General features: G+C 51.4%; 7 protein-coding genes across 7 annotated transcripts; 2 read left to right on the forward strand and 5 right to left on the reverse strand.

Moving 5' to 3' along the window:
* Positions 1-654: 654 nt before the first annotated feature.
* On the reverse strand, positions 655-4,256 carry P174DRAFT_437153 (putative DUF814 domain protein). The gene is made up of 5 exons (XM_024826211.1): positions 4,186-4,256; positions 4,058-4,126; positions 2,723-3,996; positions 2,418-2,687; positions 655-2,364 (listed from the first exon to the last, which is right to left on the reverse strand). Exons 1-5 carry the CDS (start codon positions 4,216-4,218, stop codon positions 717-719), a joined length of 3,294 nt encoding a protein of 1,097 aa, XP_024687331.1. The 5' UTR covers positions 4,219-4,256; the 3' UTR covers positions 655-716.
* A 183-nt stretch (positions 4,257-4,439) lies between these two features.
* Positions 4,440-5,475, reverse strand: P174DRAFT_447326 (coatomer subunit zeta). The gene is made up of 2 exons (XM_024828657.1): positions 5,056-5,475; positions 4,440-4,985 (listed from the first exon to the last, which is right to left on the reverse strand). Exons 1-2 carry the CDS (start codon positions 5,418-5,420, stop codon positions 4,745-4,747), a joined length of 606 nt encoding a protein of 201 aa, XP_024687332.1. The 5' UTR covers positions 5,421-5,475; the 3' UTR covers positions 4,440-4,744.
* Positions 5,476-5,722: 247 nt separating this feature from the next.
* On the reverse strand, positions 5,723-8,577 carry P174DRAFT_500351 (uncharacterized protein). Its single transcript, XM_024830964.1, has 2 exons — positions 7,533-8,577; positions 5,723-7,466 (listed from the first exon to the last, which is right to left on the reverse strand). The coding sequence occupies exons 1-2, from the start codon at positions 8,176-8,178 to the stop codon at positions 6,187-6,189; spliced, it is 1,926 nt and encodes a 641-aa protein (XP_024687333.1). The 5' UTR covers positions 8,179-8,577; the 3' UTR covers positions 5,723-6,186.
* Positions 8,578-9,458: 881 nt separating this feature from the next.
* P174DRAFT_416459 (60S ribosomal protein eL30) lies at positions 9,459-10,004 on the forward strand (the record flags this gene model as incomplete). The annotated part of the gene is made up of 3 exons (XM_024824502.1): positions 9,459-9,531; positions 9,598-9,752; positions 9,912-10,004. The coding sequence occupies 3 exons, from the start codon at positions 9,459-9,461 to the stop codon at positions 10,002-10,004; spliced, it is 321 nt and encodes a 106-aa protein (XP_024687334.1).
* Positions 10,005-10,532: 528 nt separating this feature from the next.
* On the forward strand, positions 10,533-11,695 carry P174DRAFT_437158 (60S ribosomal protein uL16). The gene is made up of 3 exons (XM_024826212.1): positions 10,533-10,597; positions 10,834-11,009; positions 11,092-11,695. Exons 1-3 carry the CDS (start codon positions 10,553-10,555, stop codon positions 11,540-11,542), a joined length of 672 nt encoding a protein of 223 aa, XP_024687335.1. The 5' UTR covers positions 10,533-10,552; the 3' UTR covers positions 11,543-11,695.
* Positions 11,696-12,309: 614 nt separating this feature from the next.
* Positions 12,310-14,097, reverse strand: P174DRAFT_363558 (uncharacterized protein; the record flags this gene model as incomplete). The annotated part of the gene is made up of 1 exon (XM_024821933.1): positions 12,310-14,097. The coding sequence occupies one exon, from the start codon at positions 14,095-14,097 to the stop codon at positions 12,310-12,312; it is 1,788 nt and encodes a 595-aa protein (XP_024687336.1).
* Positions 14,098-15,387: 1,290 nt separating this feature from the next.
* On the reverse strand, positions 15,388-18,112 carry P174DRAFT_437160 (putative ATP-dependent RNA helicase (Hrh1)). The gene is made up of 5 exons (XM_024826213.1): positions 17,897-18,112; positions 15,966-17,852; positions 15,909-15,944; positions 15,879-15,887; positions 15,388-15,816 (listed from the first exon to the last, which is right to left on the reverse strand). Exons 1-5 carry the CDS (start codon positions 17,990-17,992, stop codon positions 15,463-15,465), a joined length of 2,382 nt encoding a protein of 793 aa, XP_024687337.1. The 5' UTR covers positions 17,993-18,112; the 3' UTR covers positions 15,388-15,462.
* Between the last annotated feature and the right edge of the window lie 79 nt (positions 18,113-18,191).

The raw sequence follows: 18,191 nt of genomic DNA on the forward strand, positions 1-18,191 counted from the left end.
GAGACGTGATGGACACCAGCTTGGACGCCTGATTGTGATAACTGGGGTCTCTAATCACCGGCAGACAGTGAGAAAATCAGAAATCCGCCCGAGGCACCTAGAAGGTGCAAGCAGCAAATTTACCAAAAGACCGAGAAATTGTAGACAACCGCGGGGTGACTCAAGGAAGAAAAGAAAATTGAGGGTCTAGTGGGGCATAAGGCGCAAGCACCGCACTTTGTTTATCTATGCGACGGAGTATATTGTCGAGTGGCTTGTCCTTGTGTCTATCCCTCTAAGGGATGATTGAAGCCTAAAAATTGCACCTATGTAATAATTTTATAGAGAATTGACGTCGTTGCCTGACGATCTCAGACATGCTTCAGAATTTCTCTGGAGATGACGTCGATCCGCATGACTAAGCGAGTCTATGTGTAAGTTCGTTATACAGCCTGATGATAACAATGGCTACCTTAGACTTCCTACCAGCCAGGTGACAAGGATCGTACTATTTTTGACATATGAGATCATTTTTCTCAATAATATAAAACACTTAAAGATGGAAAGGTAGGCATATGTTCTAAAAGCCTGTTATAAGAGGGAAATCGGCTATCTCGGACCCAGTACTTCGACATGCGGATACTACAGCCACCAGTAGTATATATTTGTATAATCAAGACGGCCGGTCAAAGCTGACATTAGCTCTTAACGGCCATGTAGACTAGATATCTCAAGATCTATTTTTTCTTTCCACCTTTGCCTCCCTTGTTCCCGCCGCTGCCTCCTTTCCCTTTGCCCTTTGCGTCACCTCCAGTAGCCCCTCCTCCAGTCATGATTCGGACTTTGGGAACGGGGACAGTGTTGATGATCTCCGTGTCCTTCCATGCCTTAAAGAGCTCTCCTTCGCGAGCCCTTAGCTTCTCGGCATCAGCTATGCTGATACCGGCTTCCTCAGCCTGCTCCTTCTTCACCTTTCCGGTAGTGGTCTCTGCCACCCAACGGCCAAGGATCTCTTTGACGGCCTTGCCTTTCTTGACCGTGCCCGGCTGTAATTTGACACGGTACTTGTAGCGACCAAGAGCTGCCCATGGAGCGCAGATCGGAATGGCGGCAAGAATTTCATCTTCTGGGCGAGGCGTGCCAATCAGTGCTGGAATCCAAGCAAGGTCCGCCGCCTCTGCAGCAGCAGTCTCTTCGTTGTAATCGTCAGCTGCACCCTCATCAAAAAGTGCTTGCCGTCTCCGCTCTGCTTCTGCAGCGCGCTCATGTTGCGCTTTCCGCCGCTGCTTTTGCGCCTCAGCTTCTCGTTCGCGCTGCGCTTTCGCCGCTGCGGCAGCAGCCGCCTTCTCAGCTTTGGCACTCTTAGCACCTACCAGACGAAGGGCAAGCTCACGCTCCTCTTCATCTTGGTGGGCATATTTATCCGTGCCTTTTTTGCCTTTGCCCTTCTTTCCCTTCGCTGGTGCTGGCGTTGCTTTCTTCGAACTCGACGGTTTCCCCTGTGCGGGTACTCCGTTCGCGGTTGCTTTAGAAGTCCGGTTGACTTCTTTCGAGTCGGTGGCGGGCTCGACTGATCCTTCTTTGCTCAACTGGCTTGGTTCACCTGTGACTTGAGATGTTGCCGCTTTCTCTTCCAGAGACTCCGCCTCCTCCGCTGCTGTCTCTTCCTGGAAAGTTTGTGCTGCCTCGCCCTGACCTTCAGTTTCGTCGTTCTCTTCATCACCCTTAGGTTCTCCTGATGTACCCTCTTGCTCTGGAATAGGCTCAGATACACCCCGCTGTAATGGGTTCCTCGGCGGAATGGAGTCCGCGTTCATTTCTTCATCATCTGACTCCGAGCTAGACCCACTGCCTTGCTCACTTGAACCGTTCGCAGCAGGCTTATCTGCCTCTGCGTGTCCCGATTCTTGCGCTGCAGATGGTTCGTTCTCCGCAGGCTGCTTCGTAATTTCGTCTTCCTTCGCCGATGGTTCTGTTGGAGTCGCGTCCTCGAATATGTGAATTTTGTGGTTCTTCAAACTTTCCTTGCTGATTTGGAACATGACTGCGAACCCAAGAACTAATTGTGACGGTGCGAGAAAGTTCTTTTCACCTTTGACCTCGAACTCTCCTGTCGGTAGAAGACCGCCTGTGGTGGTTTTAGTCACCTGGTTCGCATTGACCCACCATGCTGCCATGACTGCTTTTGATTCCCAAGCACTCGATGTCGCAACGCAGAGGTTCCCTGCTTGCGAGAGTGTGCTCGGCGGTATAGGCGCATCCGGTGTTCCTGGTCTGTTCTTCACGATCATCGGTCGAGCGCCTTCCAAGTCTGCATGCACAAAGATATCGCCTTTCTTGAGATGACGGCGGTATAGTAACTCGCTCTGCATAGCGTCACGCCCACTGTCAAAGTTAGACCATACAAATCGCACAACAGAAACAAACGTAGCACATACCCCAGAACCAAGTAGCCCTCCGACGAGATGAAGAACAAGAACTTTTCGAACCAGAAAGGTTTCCTGGCTGGACGGAGGACCTGTTTCTCTTGCTTGAGGCTCCTTTTGAGATCTTCGGTCACTTTCTTCTCATGGCTCTTCAGCGCCTTGGTCGACGACTGTGCCGTCTTCTGCTCTTTCACCGCGGCCATCTTCTTCTGCTCGTAGTATTGAGTAGCGTTTGCCCACGGGGAAAGTCCGAGATCAATGTCAATAGTCAGCATTTCAGGGCTTTGCGAGCCGCTTCCTGCTCTTCGCTCTCAGACTCCTCCTCAGATTCATCCGAGAAGAGATCATCTGCTGCATCCTGTTCCTCGCTGGCTTCCCCCAGTACCAAAGTGATAGTGTTCTCGTAGAGTTTCAATGGCAATTTGATGATCCGGGCAACAGGATTGCCTCGGCCCTGCTCCATCTCGATCAGACGGGCGATCTCTACCCAATCCATGCCTTGAGCAATCAGCCCATTAACAGCATCCATTGCCTCCTGCACCCGGTAGACGTTGTCCTCGATCGCAGCCGCTTTACGAACATGTATTTCCTGTGCCACTTTTAGGGCACCGAGCCGCTTCTCATGCTCCTGCCTGACAGCATCGAGTTTCCTCTTCGCAGCCTCCTCGCGTTCTGTGAGTCGCGATTCCAGTTTCTGAGTCTCCAGCGAGGAGAAGTACTCGTCAACCGTAGCGTTGAAAGTGCTGAATTCGAGAATTTTGATCTCCGGTTTCCCTTCAAACTGGCGAGGTCTGAAAGGATGGAAGTCTTCGTACAAAAGCCCTGCCTTATGTGACGGTTCCCCAGTATCAGCAGTAAACTCAGCAGTTGGACGTTTATCTTCTTTCGCGACGATATAACCCGGATGATCTTCCTTCGCCGAGAGTTGGATCGTCACACTCTGGGCCTCCTTCAACACACCATTGACCTGCTCCATGAGAGCCTCATCCCCCAAAACCTTCTCCAGCGGGGTTGCGGGGTCGACCTCCTTGACCGCGAAAGCATGATCGAGTAACAGAGGAGGATACTCCGGGAATCCCTGCGACAAAGCCTTCCGCAAGATATCGACATTTTTCTTCTTCGATTTCTTCGGCGCTGTCCCTTCCTGCGCGGAAGCCTCTTTCGCTTTCTCCAGCGTCTCCTTGATCCGGTCCAGCGTGATCTCAGGCACACCGTGGTAATTCTGCTTGTTCGTGACCGTGTACTTGAGCCCAACTCTCATCTCCTCCTCGCCCACTCCGGCAGGAACCTGACGGAAGAGCGTGAGAATGTTGTACTCGCGATCAGTGATGATGATGTTGCCGCCGGCGAAGAACTCGAGGAACATGTGGTACATGCCATCGCTGAAGGAGAAGTCGATGACGCGGTCGGTGCCGATCTGCTCGATCGATGTGAGTCTCCGCGACTTGAGGAACTTGCGCAGGCGAGTCACGAATGGGGAGGGGGCGGTTGCCGTTGCGCGCGAGTATTGGGTGACATGGCAGCGGAAGCCTGAGTCAACGACGAGTTGCTTGCGATGGTCGGGTTTGGCGAGCTTGAATAGAAATATTCTCTAGCGAGGGGATCAGTATAGTCCGGTCATCTAATTATCCGTTCAAATCGACCTGACATACCGAGGAAAGGTCGTAAATGTTTGAGACTCGAAGGTTGACCAGCTCCGAGGCGAGTTCCTGGCAAATGACCTGTCGTCGCGTGAGGTTCTGCAACTTTCGCATGGAAGTTTGAGCTGGGACAGACGTACCTTGACGTCCAGGGATGAGAACCGTTGCTTCATTTTCCTAAGCTGTTGACCAGGGACTCCTGGTAAAATTGATATTCTGGTGAAGATGTTTTACATGGAACTTCTGCGAAAATGTGTGGAAAGACGTGACGTATGCGGGGCACAGTAAACCGATCACTTTCGCAGCTTGGCCAGTGTTACCGATTTTTGTCTGCCGTAATTTGGAGACTTCATCTCAAATCCTCCTTTGACATACTGATGAGTTTTCTATAAATGTAAACACTAAAGGCACTTAGTGCCGCCGGTGATGGTCACAGAGCATCGCCAGCACACTCGTCCAATCGAGAATTCATCAGGTCTAGGCCACTTTCCCCGCCATGTAACAAAATGGAGTATCTCTATCGAGTCCTCAGATCTGCATAAGTCGCTAGCCCGAGGCGAGAATAGAAGAGAGTAAGAACAAGTCATAATGCAACAAGTGCGCGCACAAAACCACGCCAGGACCAGCCAGGAAGCAAAGAATCAAGGAACAAACAACTGCACGCCCATCATATTATAACAACCAGACAAAACGATGCAATTACATCTGCCTTAATCCCTCCGCCAAACGCCTCTTTCCCAGTTCCCAAGCATTGAGGAGACCTTGCTCCGACAGGTCGATGCTCTTCAGGTTCGGTGCATCCGGTGCTGGGGCACGGCTGACACGCGAAGCAACCATGACAGGGTCCGTCTCGAGAATGATACCGTCATCAATTATTTCGTCAATAGCAAGCGCGACCAGGTCGTAGTTCTCGACGATTGTGCGTTTATCGGTGGCGCCCCTGAAAGACCAAAAGTCAGCTCCAACAATCCAATTGAGCATGTTACTGCCAAAACAGCCGAGAATCGTACTTGAACAGAATGCCCAGAGCATCCCGCAATGATAGAACAACATTGTACAGCAAAACCTCATTCTCGTCGGCGCCTCCGACCACGTAGATCATAACGTCACTTTCCATCTTGAAGACAACCACCCGGTTGTCGTAGAGGATCACATCACTGGTCTGTTTGTTGGTCTTCTCGAGGAGACCCTGCTCGAAGGCCTTTTGATCCTTCAGCGTCGGGTAGGGGTTGGCGCCGGGGTAATCTGTTGAATTGGGGGCAGCACCAGCTGGGGGATGAGGCGGGGAGTAGTATTTGGCGAAGATGCGAGATCCATCGTCAGCCGACATGAGCAGGACGGCATTGACCGAGAAGAGAGACAGCGAGCCGACCATGATGGGCGATGCTTTTCGGGAAGAGAGTTCTGTTAAATGTAGCAGATATCGCCTGGTCTCGAAGTCCAAAATGAATTGCTGTTTACGGAGTACTGTCAAGCTGTCCGCAATTCGGATTCCGCCGCAACATTATTCCGGACTATGTCAAATGTCAATGAGGGTGGTGAGTCGACCAGCAACAGTTGAAGAATAAGGAGACATGTCTCAGGGAAAAAATGGATCTAGATGGGAAAATGTATGAGTTTACTGTATATCATGATATTAACGGTACTGAACCGGACCTGTAGCTGCGCAAACAAGTCTGCTTGAATCCACAAATCACTAATGAATAATAAGCAAAATATTATCAAATATTCTATGTTGAAACTAATATATCAGTCATATGTTCATGAAGGACAGTGGATCATAAAAGATAGAGTCTCATGGATATATTCCGATGAGTAATGGCCGTCAACGATTGCAAAGGAATCATCCAAGACAAGAAGAATCCTGAGAGTGGCTATCACAGCCAGAATCGAGAACAAAATTGCCCTCCTGGTATCGTTAGTAGGAGCGGCACACGGTGCTCCACGAAGCAATCTTCAGTCAACTTCAAACGTCATGGTAGTCATCATAAAGATAGGGTATTCCTCAACAGGGCGACATATGGGAAGCAGAAGAGAACAACAATATTACACAGAAGCGGAGATATGAGACAACCAAAGTAAAAGAGTCAGTGCAAAAGAAGTCATAACAGAGAGTCGCCGGTCAGGAATGCAAGTCCAGCTCATGTTTGCTGTTGTGCTGCGTCACCGGTGTTCGGACGGTTGAACCACGAGATCCAGCTTCCCCGGTTCGCTTTTTTCCGAGCTGCCTCCTCGTCCTCCGCCGCCTTTGTCTCACTGACCAGTCGTAGTGGGCGTAGTTTATTCTGAGTCATGACTGCTCCAGTGTAGTTTGTCATGCCGGTGCTGGAGCGTGGTGAATTGGAGGTCGCCCCAGTGGAAGCCGTATCATGCGGGTCACTGGTAACGCTGTTCGAGCTACTCATCCGACCCCGCTCTGGCTGGCTGGAGAGAGACGGCGCACGGGTGCTCATGCTTGACATATAGCCTGTCCCTGAAAAGACACTCTGACGAGAACCGGGACCCATGAGGGTCGGGCTGATAGGCCCACCAGAGTTGCGTCCCGGATACATCTGGCCGACAACAGTTGCTGCTGCAACATCTGCCTGATCTGATCGAGTGCGGCGATGGCCACGCTGTGCTCGATTGATGGGAATGCTGGGCGCTGTTTCGGGGTTTTCGTGAGCTGTCGGGACACTCGTTGGGGGTGGCATGAAAGTAGACGGGCGAGATCTATGCTGAGAACGGTTGGGCTGGCCGGCGACAACTGACTTGGCTCTTTGCAGAAAAGTCTGGGAAGATGCGTCATCCTTCTCTGGAGGTGTCGGGGGCAGGTCCTTGTCAGTTACTGAAGATGCCTGCTTTGCAGTAGTTGGAGGTTCGTTTTCGTTCTTGTCCAAGATGGTTTCGAAACCGTCATGTTGCAGGAGACGACTAATAATGCGCTCAATGTACAGGGTCAAGGCCTTGTTCTGGTCCTTGAGCACCTTGATCTCCGTTTCGAGTTTACGGGTATTGTCGGTTTCCGCTTTGGCATCCACTGACTCGAGCTCGTCAGCCAGAGAGCCCAATCCATTGCTGGGTTCCTGCCCCTCATCATAATCGGGGTGGGCCTCCCTCATGAAATCACCTTTGGTGAAGTCCCCATTCAATGTTCGTTCGCTCAAGAGCAGTTGATAACTCTCGTTGTCCTCCATCAGACGAGCATTAGCCATCCGGGCTTCCAGGAGCTCCTTCTCCAATTCGCGTTGCCGGCCGCCGCCTTTGTTCTCCATCTCCACAAGCTTGATTTGGGACTCAGCCAATTCGAGACGGAGAGACTCAATCAGTTTGTCCTTCTGCAAAAGCAGCTTCGAATTATTTCGCGATGGGCTCCGCTCGATCTGAGATGAAGGCGCGAACTGCCCTTCCACCTCCGGTGAGGACCGATTCAGGAAACTGGCTGTAATGACGTGTCAGTGCCGACTCTTGAGAGCGGAGGGGGGAGAAGATGAGATAAATTACTCACAAGAACGGGAAATATTCTTCTCGTTATCAGCGTTCATTCGTATCTCCTTCTGAGCCAACGTGTCTTTCAAGCGCTGGATGGTCGCCTGCATTTCTTCCTCCCGGCTCAGGTACTGCTCCTTCTCCTGCAGCATGGCATTCCGTTCCAACTCGTGTGCCTGTTCTAGGTCTCGGATTTGGCGAATGTGGTCTCTGATTTCACTGTTGAGAGCTTCAATCTTGCTGTCCTTCTCATGAGCCTGGTCCTCCAACTTGCTCTGCTCGCTGATGGCTTCGTCGAGCCGCATTTGCAAGACACCAAGTTGCTTGCGATACTGCTCTGATGCACTCTCAGCTTTCTGCAACTGCTCCTTCAACTCTTCGATCAGAGCTGCATTCTGGGCGCGGGCCTCTTCCTCGGACGAATCGGCCGCCACCTGGGGTACATTGGACATGCTGAGGTTGGACCGACCAGGTTTCCGGGCTGCAGCGCGCGCAGAGACAGGAGCGGAGCCACGGAGGGAAGGCGATCTGGATAGACCGTTCGTAGAAGCACTTGGGGATCGAGTATGAACTCGCGACGGAGTTCCGTTGACTGTGTTATTGTCCGTAGTGGCGGTTTTGCTCCCACTGCCTGGAGTCCCAGGTTTGCGGGGGTTAGCGGACATATTCACCGATAATGCGAACAGTCAAGTTTGAAAGTGATTTGTACGATAGACGTAGGAAAATAATGTCTGAATAAACCCAGCTGAAAGGACAACTAGTTCCAGGCCAGGAGAAGCGACGATGAAACGGCCGGAAATTAGCGATCAATTTAAAGGAATAAGCGTATATAGTAGCGGTCAAAACACGGTGGACACCTAGGTAGTGGGAGAACTTTCGAATGGCTGGCGACGTCTGGCCACCCACCTAGAGATTCGGCACAAACCAGAATCAAGGAGGATAAAATCGAAGAAGAACCGAAGTCAGAAGTACTACGTTAGGGATCAACGCAGCAGGAATTCAGAATGGAGAAAATCTGGGGGTTGAAGATGGAAAAGTAGAGCGGACGACTCAATTATTTGTATGGAAACGGCAATAATACAAGCGATCGTCCTATCCGTTGCAGCTGCGTGTTGGGTTCCCCTACCAACAGCAGCCAGCGCCTAACGGCTAACTAAGTACGGATTAAAACTAACCAACATGAGACCAACGCATGTTTTAACTATCCGACGACTACCTTAATCTCTGGATACTCCGTACTGCCAACGGCTCCATACTGTAATACGGGGGCTTGAAGGCAGAATACGGGTCAACCTGGCCCCTTAACCTGGGGGCCAACACGAACTTTACGATGTTGGAAAGTTTACTTTGGAAAGAAGATAAAGATAGCACAGCATCCTTCGTACTCCGTACTTTGATTTCATAGGCAGTTCCTTGCTGCGTGCGTTCAAAATCTAGGTGGCCATCTGTCAGCCTAAAATGGTTATCATCCGAAGTAGTGTTTCCCTGCCACTCCAACTTTGATATTTACCTCTTTGCTTCTGAATCCTTCAAGTTCGGTTTCAACTCTCAGATGCTAGAAACTCGGTAAGAGCTCATGCGCGAGGAGTCCCAACTGAACGCGCCTGTAATAATAGAATAAAGGGACCAGGGACTACCTTACCTAGTGCCATCACCATAGGATGCACATCAGATGGTTGGATGCGATAACGGAAAGATACCTGTAACTGGATTTCAGCCCCCTGTACGGAAAACCGCGGGGTTACTCAGCAGCTTCTGGCGGCACGGAAGATCTCTGCTCCGGCCGGCACTAGGGCAAACCCACAAGAAAATTATCATGAAAATCAATCTGGAAATTGCTTCTTGATCGCATCCCAACCTCGAAAACTTCGGCCGGAGCGCACTTTTCCAACCACCCTTCAGTCAAATCAAAAAGTTTCGTTCGACTCGAACAAACAGCGTAACGATGGCCCCCAAGAGCAAGAAGTCCGGTGACACCATCGCCAGCCGTCTGGCTCTGGTGATGAAGTCTGGAAAGGGTGTGTGATATTGCAATCAAAATTGACATCGGGAGACCATATCACTGATCATTCTTGCCCCTACAGTCACCCTTGGCTACAAGTCCACCATCAAGACCCTGCGTTCCGGCAAGGCCAAGCTGGTCCTCATTGCTGCCAACGCTCCTCCTCTCCGCAAGAGTGAGCTCGAGTACTACGCCATGCTGGCCAAGACTCCCGTCCACCACTTCTCTGGCAACAACGTAAGTCACAAGTGTTTCTGCAATGGTTTTCACTGCTATGCCCCGACGCTGGTACTTCTCCGATGTAGGGAAGGCGGCGCGGGAGCAGCCCTGAGAAGAAGCCGTATATCTGGGCTTTGGAGGGTAAATGACAATGGCTGACATATCTCCGTACTACAGATTGAGCTCGGTACCGCTTGCGGTAAGCTCTTCCGCTGCAGCACCATGGCCATCCTGGATGCTGGTGACTCCGACATCCTCAGCAGCCAGTAGGTGTATTGCCTCGAACATTAGGTTCTTGTTATGTCTATACGTCCGGGTGTTTTGAGATATCACAAAGCACCACTTAGATAATGACAGAATGAATGAAAGAAGGTCCACACCTATCTGGAGCGATAGTACTTGGGCGTAGTGTAGAAGCAACGGAAGTATGATGCAATACCTTGTTTTTTTCAGTTCTACTTTTCAAGTGTCAGGCTCTGCAGTAAGAGAGCTTGACTCATAGAGTAAGCACTTGAGATTTTTATCGTCAAAGAGGCATTTATAATCTCTTCATAGCCATTCGGATTAAAGGGCAGCAACATGATCATGTTAGAAAGCCTCCGATCTGACAAATGCGTCATGGCGAGGACGGGACGTGATTGGTGGAGAGTGTAGGGTTTAGGGCTTTGCCACTCGTTAGCGGGAGTTGCTTGGAAATCAACGTCGAGACTTGCCCGCAGGCGAAGAATTCCCCCTTCCCTTTTGAACTCCCGACACCACCTTTTTCGACAACCTCACCGTTCGCAGGAAGTGCATCCAGCCCATTTCCAGCAGTCACAATGGCCCGCCGTCCCGCGAGATGTTACCGCTACTGCAAGAACAAGGTGCGTGCGATCGCTTGATGGGATCTGATCTCTCGTGGGAGTTTTTCGTGTTCTGTGGATTTTGGATCGGGAAGCTCGCTTGTGGGGAGAGCAACAACGCCAACACCTGTTTTGACAGGCGAAGGCATGGAGAGATGGAATTTATGTCGTCGCGATTTTATTGGGGCCTGGATGGATCTATTACTTTGATATGTGCTGTGATGAGGATGATTACTGACAGGATGCGTTGAACATAGCCCTACCCTAAGTCCCGGTTCAACCGTGGTGTTCCCGACCCCAAGATCCGTATCTTCGATCTGGGACGTAAGAAGGCCAACGTCGACGACTTCCCTCTGTGCGTGCACATGGTCTCCAACGAGTACGAACAGCTGTCCTCCGAGGCCCTCGAAGCCGCCCGTATCTGTGCCAACAAGTACGTTGATCCACCATCAGCTCCGCACCCTCAGCAGCATCACTACACACCCAGTTCAGTCCGCTAATCATTGATCAAATAGGTACCTCGTCAAGATCACCGGTAAGGAAGGTTTCCACATGCGTGTGCGTGTGCACCCCTTCCACGTCATCCGTATCAACAAGATGTTGTCCTGCGCCGGAGCCGATCGTCTCCAGACTGGTATGCGTGGTGCCTTCGGTAAGCCCCAGGGTACCGTTGCCCGTGTGAACATCGGCCAGATCATCCTGTCCGTCCGCACCCGTGACTCCAACCGCGCCGCCGCCATCGAGGCTCTGCGCCGTGCCCAGTACAAGTTCCCCGGTCGCCAAAAGATCATCGTCTCCAAGAACTGGGGCTTCACCCCCGTCCGCCGTGAGGACTACATCCAGCTCCGCAACGAGGGCAAGCTCAAGCAGGACGGTGCCTACGTCCAGTTCCTGCGTGGCCACGGTCTGATCGAGGAGAACATGAAGCGCTTCCCTAACGCCTACGAGAACCTGTCTCAGGCTTAGATGGTTTCCCAGTAGCGTTAGAGAAAAGAGATGAAAAAATGACAACCAATTTTCAGTTCCCCGTTTTCATGTTACCCCCCCATCCTGGAAAGGATTTGATGTCATTTAGTGGTGCTCTCACGTACGGCGGAGTTGATTAATCATGGAATTTCCTCGGCTTGTTTTCATCCTCGATCTACTCGATTCGACTGTAGCGGTAGCGGTAGCGAAAAATGGACCACACGAGATTATGATAGCATGCTGATGTCTCATTCCTGATACCTGCTTATTTGGTACGCAGTACAGTAGTAAACTATTCCATGTCAGATTTCTCAGGAGATATCTACCCATCATCGAAGTCCGTTACGATATACAGCAATGTAGAACAGGTTGTCCAAGATGCCATCATTCCAATAAGATTAACCTGAGTAAATCGACATGACAGCATAGTGCCAATGTAAACAGACGCAACACAATCGCCGTCGTATTCCCGCCACCCCTTCTACCGTACACCGTCTTAATAGTTACCCCTAAGACAAGATACACCCTCACCTCTGTCTGCGCCACGGAGCCAAATAAAGATGCAGAAATGAACAAGAACCCAAGCACCATACCCAAGACAGGTGATTGAATGAAACACTATGATCCTAAGATGAGTTGACAAGGGTGGGTTGGATGTATATATATTTGTGACAATTGCAAACAGCGCTTGGATTAGATCAGCACCAAAATATGGCTTATATAGATCGATGCGCGTATCCCACGTGGGGATGATGACTGGAAATAGATCAGACATCGCCCCAGAGCCCGACACCGGCCGCGACAGGGGGTGCGATGGCGCTCGCACTGTCGATGCTTCCGCCAATGTCCCAGTAATTCCGGCTGGAGCTGGTGAGTGTTCGCCGACTGGAGAGAGCAGAGAGTTTCGTCTGGCTTGCGCAGCTCGAGCTGGGTCGGTGAAGGTGTTGACGGAGCAACGGCGATGTAATGCCCGTGGGCCCAGACTGACGTCGAAGCTGGGCTTGAGAGCGGGAATGAGCCCGTGCAACGAGGGGATGGTGCTGGCGGATGATCGCCGCGCGGCGGGACGCATCCTGTGGGTGACGGCGCGAGGACGCATGGGTGCTGTCGGCGTTGCTCCCTCGTCGGCCGAAGCGATTGCGAAGATAGCGGAAAACCATCATCACGTCCAGCTCGCGTTCCCAGTACTCCTTTTCTTGCTGGAGGCGTGCAGACTCGGGGATTGGTTCGCGGTTTGCATCCTCTTCCTCCTCAATGCCCCAGTGTGCAGCATGCTCTCTGCCGGTAGGATCGCGCATCGTAGGCGAAAATTGCGGTGACATTATCGACTCCTGGCTGCTCATCATGGTGTGAAGGGCAGGTTCGGCAGATGCACTCTGCGGTGCCGCGTCGTTTTCTTCTGCTAGACGACCAAGTGGTATGCCTGCATACTCGTTGGGTATCTCATTCGTGACGTTGAGATATGTAGTAAAGGCGCCGGGGTGTTCGCAAAGATGGTGGACCAAGATGCCCAACTCGCGCGCGATCCGCTGAAGTAATTTGCTCTGCCAGAGACCTTGCTCCTCCGGCATGGAGTCCAACTCCCGAAGTGTCTCGCTCAGATTGAGAGTGTTGTCTGTTCCTGCAGACTTATTGTCCTCCGACCCCATATCTGGCAACGACTCGCCAAAAATGACAGAAAGCAGAGAGTCGTCGATGCCAATCAGGTCCCGAATCACCTTGCGGGTGATGCGTCGCCAGAAAGACTCGTCCTGCTCAGTCTGCTGTTGCGGCTGCAAGGGATCTTCCTTGGGCGTCTCCAGGACACCATCAGGTGAGTGTGAGACGATGGGTTGGGAAGCCACCTGGTCGGTCTGCACACTGACGCGGCTATTGCGTCGCCGCCGTCGTGTTTCCCTCTCAATCTCCTGCAAGAGCGCCCGGCTCTGGTCCATTCTCCACTTCTCAATACGTTGCCAGCGTTCATGCTCCATATCAACCTGCTCCCGATCCTCTATCGAGTCTAGCTGACGCTGCACACTCGAACGACGTCTCAGACGCACGTCCCCCCGCCGGCGGGGATTAAACTGCTCATGCTGCCACAACTGCTCCTGCACGGGTTGACTGGATGCATGGAAACTCCCCAGCCCATCATGAGCTGGCAGTACCGCTGGGGTGGACTGGTTCAGCCTTGATGTAGATTCCTGAGTGACGGACGGTGCCCGGAAAGCGTGCAGGCCATCGTCTAAGCTGTCTAATTCCGTTCCATCTTCATCCAGGGGCTCTTCAACATCGCCGTCCGTTGCATCACCCTCGAAACCAAGTATGGAACGGGTCGCTGTGCCAAAGGAGCCAAAATCACTTAAGCGGGACGCTCCAGTTGTTCGAGGTGTGCGTTCCGTGGAGGTCGTGTGAGTGCGGGCGGTGGAGGCTTGGGGCGGGGAGAAGAGTACCCATTGCGTGGATTCGCTCTCGAAGAGTTGAGAGACGGGAGAAGGAATATCAAGGTCAGGAACTTGTTGAGTTGAATAGGAATTGCGACGGCGGGCGACTTGAGGGGGTAGACGAAAGGCCATGAGTGATGGATGCTTAATCTCCGATCTACACAGTAGATAAGATAGGGTGGATTCTCCCCGCGTGGAGTGCGTAGATAAGGTAGGCCGTGACCAAGTGTTGGTCAGTATTCAGAAAGTGGGTAGTTGTGAGAAAGGAAACAGTGGAATAGAGTCATATATGAATGAAGAAATGTAAGAGAGCAAAGGGGTGAAACAAGAAAAAGAAAACAAGTCGATAGACAGACAGATAGAAGTGTCAGGTTCCTGGCCGGACTTGTAGTGATGGTGGAATGATGATGATGGGTGATGATCGCGGTGGAGGGGAGTAGATCAGCCGTCACTGGTGGGATTTCGAGGCTGTGGATCCAGACCAGTTGGGGATGTGGATTTGATGCGAGAATAAAGATGTCAAATAGATAACCAGAGGAAAGAAATAATATATTGATACAAAAAAGAAGAGTAATTTATAATCTGATAATGATGGACAATGGAGAAGACAGAAACATCCTAGTGACAACGCGACTGTTGGGGGAGAACTCCGGAAATGATGCAAGGATGGGGAGGTCAAACACCACCGTCATGACAGTAACAACAGGTACGTAGTTCAAGTCACAAGACATGTAGATAGCCAGAGTTTACTCCGTACCTGGTTTAAGATTATAGATATGCCATATAGTGACCTAATAGTGTTTGTTTTTCCTTTAATATTGACTATTTACAGTGAGACGTTCTTTCAACTCATCACATTTACCAGCCTCAGGGGGAAAATATATGTACAAGAGTCTCCAGTGCTGAACTCAACCATATCCATCCATCATCAGCTCAGCTGACAACATCACTCCAGTACTTGCCAAATAGTACACTGAAATCCAACGGAGTACGAGGTAATCAATAAGGTCATCCTCCTAAAGATAACGACACCACCACCGCCAATGATGTCGCTCATGGACGATGTTAGTTACTTTCCAAGTGTTACTGCCTGATAACCAAATCAGACATGGTGCCTGAGGACCGTACCATACAGCTGTCTTTTCGAGTGAGGAGCAAGGAACAGCAAATACTAAACTCCTGATCCTCAAACAGGCTAAATGGCGATCATCCCATCCATTGGCCGATCTCACTGACATGTCATTTATTCGTCGCCGACTTGTCACTAGCTAGTTTATCGCTGCAAGTCTGTGGCAAGAGGGGTATCAGCGATGTGCCAAAGAGAAGGTCGAAAGGTTATCGACGCTGCATTGCGAGGGGTAACAATTTCCTACACCTGAGTTTAGCACGGAATAGATACGGGGTACTCCGTACTTTCTGTGGTCTGTAATGCAGGTGGGTATATTCTATCGTCAGGTATATACATATCTTAAGGCCAAGATCCATCAGACAACATGATCATAATGCTCCCGTCAACGCGTCCCCAACCCAATCCATCTGCACCGCACTCACCCCCCGTGCATAACTGCGATTCGTAAACACAAACTCGTTATACATGATAGCCTCCACTTTCTTGCCAAACAAGACGCTCGACGGGTGGATGGCCACCGTCTGATTCCCGACAACGGTCCGATAGCTGCCATCCGGGACGAGGCGGGCCGTGTTGGTGGAAAACCCGCGGAGGAAACTCTGGAGAATGAGCACAGGTGAGGGTTCGCGAGTGGCCGAGTTGTTAGAGCCGTTGCGAGAGTCACTGGCGCTGGGAAGGAGCTTTGCTTGTCGGCATTGTGCGGTGAGTTGCTTGCGGACATCCTGTGATAGTCAGAGTAGTTAGTCAAAAGAGCGTTAGACGGAGACGAATAATGACAACATACCATCACTGACTGCATGGCTCGATGAGACACCATGTGCCGTTCGGCCCAGGCCTTTCGATCCGTATTCTCCGCTGCGTACGCTTGCACAGTGGCAAGCATGGTGAGGTGATCTCCCTCTCTCCGATACAAGTCTCGGCGCGCTTTCTCTGCCTCTTCCTTCTTTTCTTCCGATGTTGTGTTCAGGAAGATGTTCTCCACACTGAGGCAAGAGATGATGTCAATCACATCCAAAAGACATCCTTCTCCGTGTTCTGCTGCTGCTAATAGGACACGCCCGAGGGTCGGCGTAAGAGGCAGCTTGGCGATGTGCAACCCAATGGAGCTGATTTTCCCGGATTCCTCCAGAGCGTCGATGCTTAGCAGTTGAAGCAGCGCTTTCTCCAACGACTCGCGTGGAGGTCGCGTCAGAAACGGGAAACCCATGACGTCGTCAACACCGCGGGCTTTCAGGTTGAGCAAAGCTTGACTCAGATCGCATCTGAGAATCTCTGGTGTATTGGTCTCATCAAGCGCTAGATAGTCCTTTTCTGTGTAAAGTCTGTAACATTGTCCCGGCGCTTCTCTACCGGCACGACCTTTTCGCTGAATGGCGGCGGATTTGGAAATCGGCTTGACCAAAAGGGAATCCAGCCCCAAGCGAGTACGGAATTGTTTGATCTTTGCTTTGCCACAGTCCACAACAAATCGGACACCGGAGACAGTCACGGAGGTCTCTGCAATGTTGGTTGCAAGGATGACTTTGCGGGTGCGAGGAGGCGCGGGAAGAAACACCCGTTGTTGAGCGACCTGAGGGAGAGCCGCAAATAAAGGAAGTACTTGGACCTTGGGCAACGCAGGGTCCATTCCAGTCGCATACTCGTTGACCAGATGCTCCAAAGCTTCGACCGTTTCCTGGCCTGTCAGGAAAACAAGGATATCCCCCGGCATCGGCTCCTTATAATGAATCTGAAAGATCACCTTCAGAGCTGCATCCACAAAATCATGCACAGGAGCCGGGGAGTAGATCGTTTTGACTGGAAACTGGCGACCTTTGATATGGCAAACAGAAACCTTGTCCTCCTCGCCATTCGCTTGTGAAGAACCCTGCTGATCACTGTCCCCGTTGATTGCCTTAGTACCTCCTTGTGCCTGTAGACCCCCCTTGAAGAAATCCATCAGACTCTCCATATCAGCCGTGGCACTCATGACCACGACCTTCAGAGGCACACCACCTCGCCCTTCCTTTTTACCCGAAACCAAGTTTCTCAAGAACCCCAGCACCAGATCAACATTGACACCACGTTCGTGCACTTCATCAACCACAATCGCACTGTAATTTGTCAACGACGGATCATGCAGCATCTCCTGAAGGAGCATTCCCTCCGTCAGGAACTTGATTCGTGTGCTTGGCGACGTAGACGTATCAAACCGCACCGAGTAACCCACTTTACTCGCCGGCGACGAAGACCCCAACGGCGTCCCCATTTCCTCAGCTACACGTCTCGCCAGCGAGATGGCAGCCACCCGTCTCGGCTGTGTAATGGCAATACACCCTCCAACCGTCAGTTCCTTTTTAGACCCATCATCCTGAGTAACCGTCGCCTTGGTCGGACGGCACCATCGCTCATCGACCAAGAACTGAGGAATCTGTGTACTCTTTCCGCTACCCGTTTCACCCACCAGTAGCATCACATCGTTCGCGCGCAGCTTCTGCCGGATCTCATCGCCGTGAGGGAAGATGGGGAGGTTCTTGCGGGTTTCGTACAGTGCCTTGGCCTTTTCTCTCAGAGAGGTGAAATTATGCCTCGTTCCTTGGGGCGCTTGGTTCTTCGTCTTGTGCTTCTTGTTCTTGGGGTGGTCGGATGTGCCATTTGCGACGCCGTTGACCGCATCTTTCTCGTTGGTCTCGCGTGAGACTGGATCGGCCTGCGTTTCGCTTGACGGTGGGGATTCTTGCGTTCGTGTATCTGTAGGCCCTCGATCTTTCGCTTCTTGCTTTTCTTCTTCTGCTGGTCTGTAGACTGGTCTTTTCGTTTGACTGGTTCGGAGCCTTGAATTTGTTCGGCCTCAGGGACCTTTTTAGGGACGCGGACATCGTCCGCGTCGTCAAAAACGATACGTACCCTTTCGGGCATCGTGGAGTCTCGTATGCGACCTCTTTATCTGGCAAGGAAAAAAATTAATGATTAACTGAGTACCTCTCTATAGAGAACATGCACAACAATCGCAGTCTAATTAATGATCAAACAAATCCCGTGCTTGGAGGTGATCGGTGGAGTCCCCCGAATTTTTTTCTGCGGGAGAGCCTTATCGATAAGCAGCTTGGCGTCTGCC

This window comes from Aspergillus novofumigatus (assembly GCF_002847465.1).
Source record: "Aspergillus novofumigatus IBT 16806 chromosome Unknown P174scaffold_1, whole genome shotgun sequence".
In the NCBI taxonomy this organism is placed as follows: Eukaryota; Fungi; Ascomycota; class Eurotiomycetes; order Eurotiales; family Aspergillaceae; genus Aspergillus; species Aspergillus novofumigatus.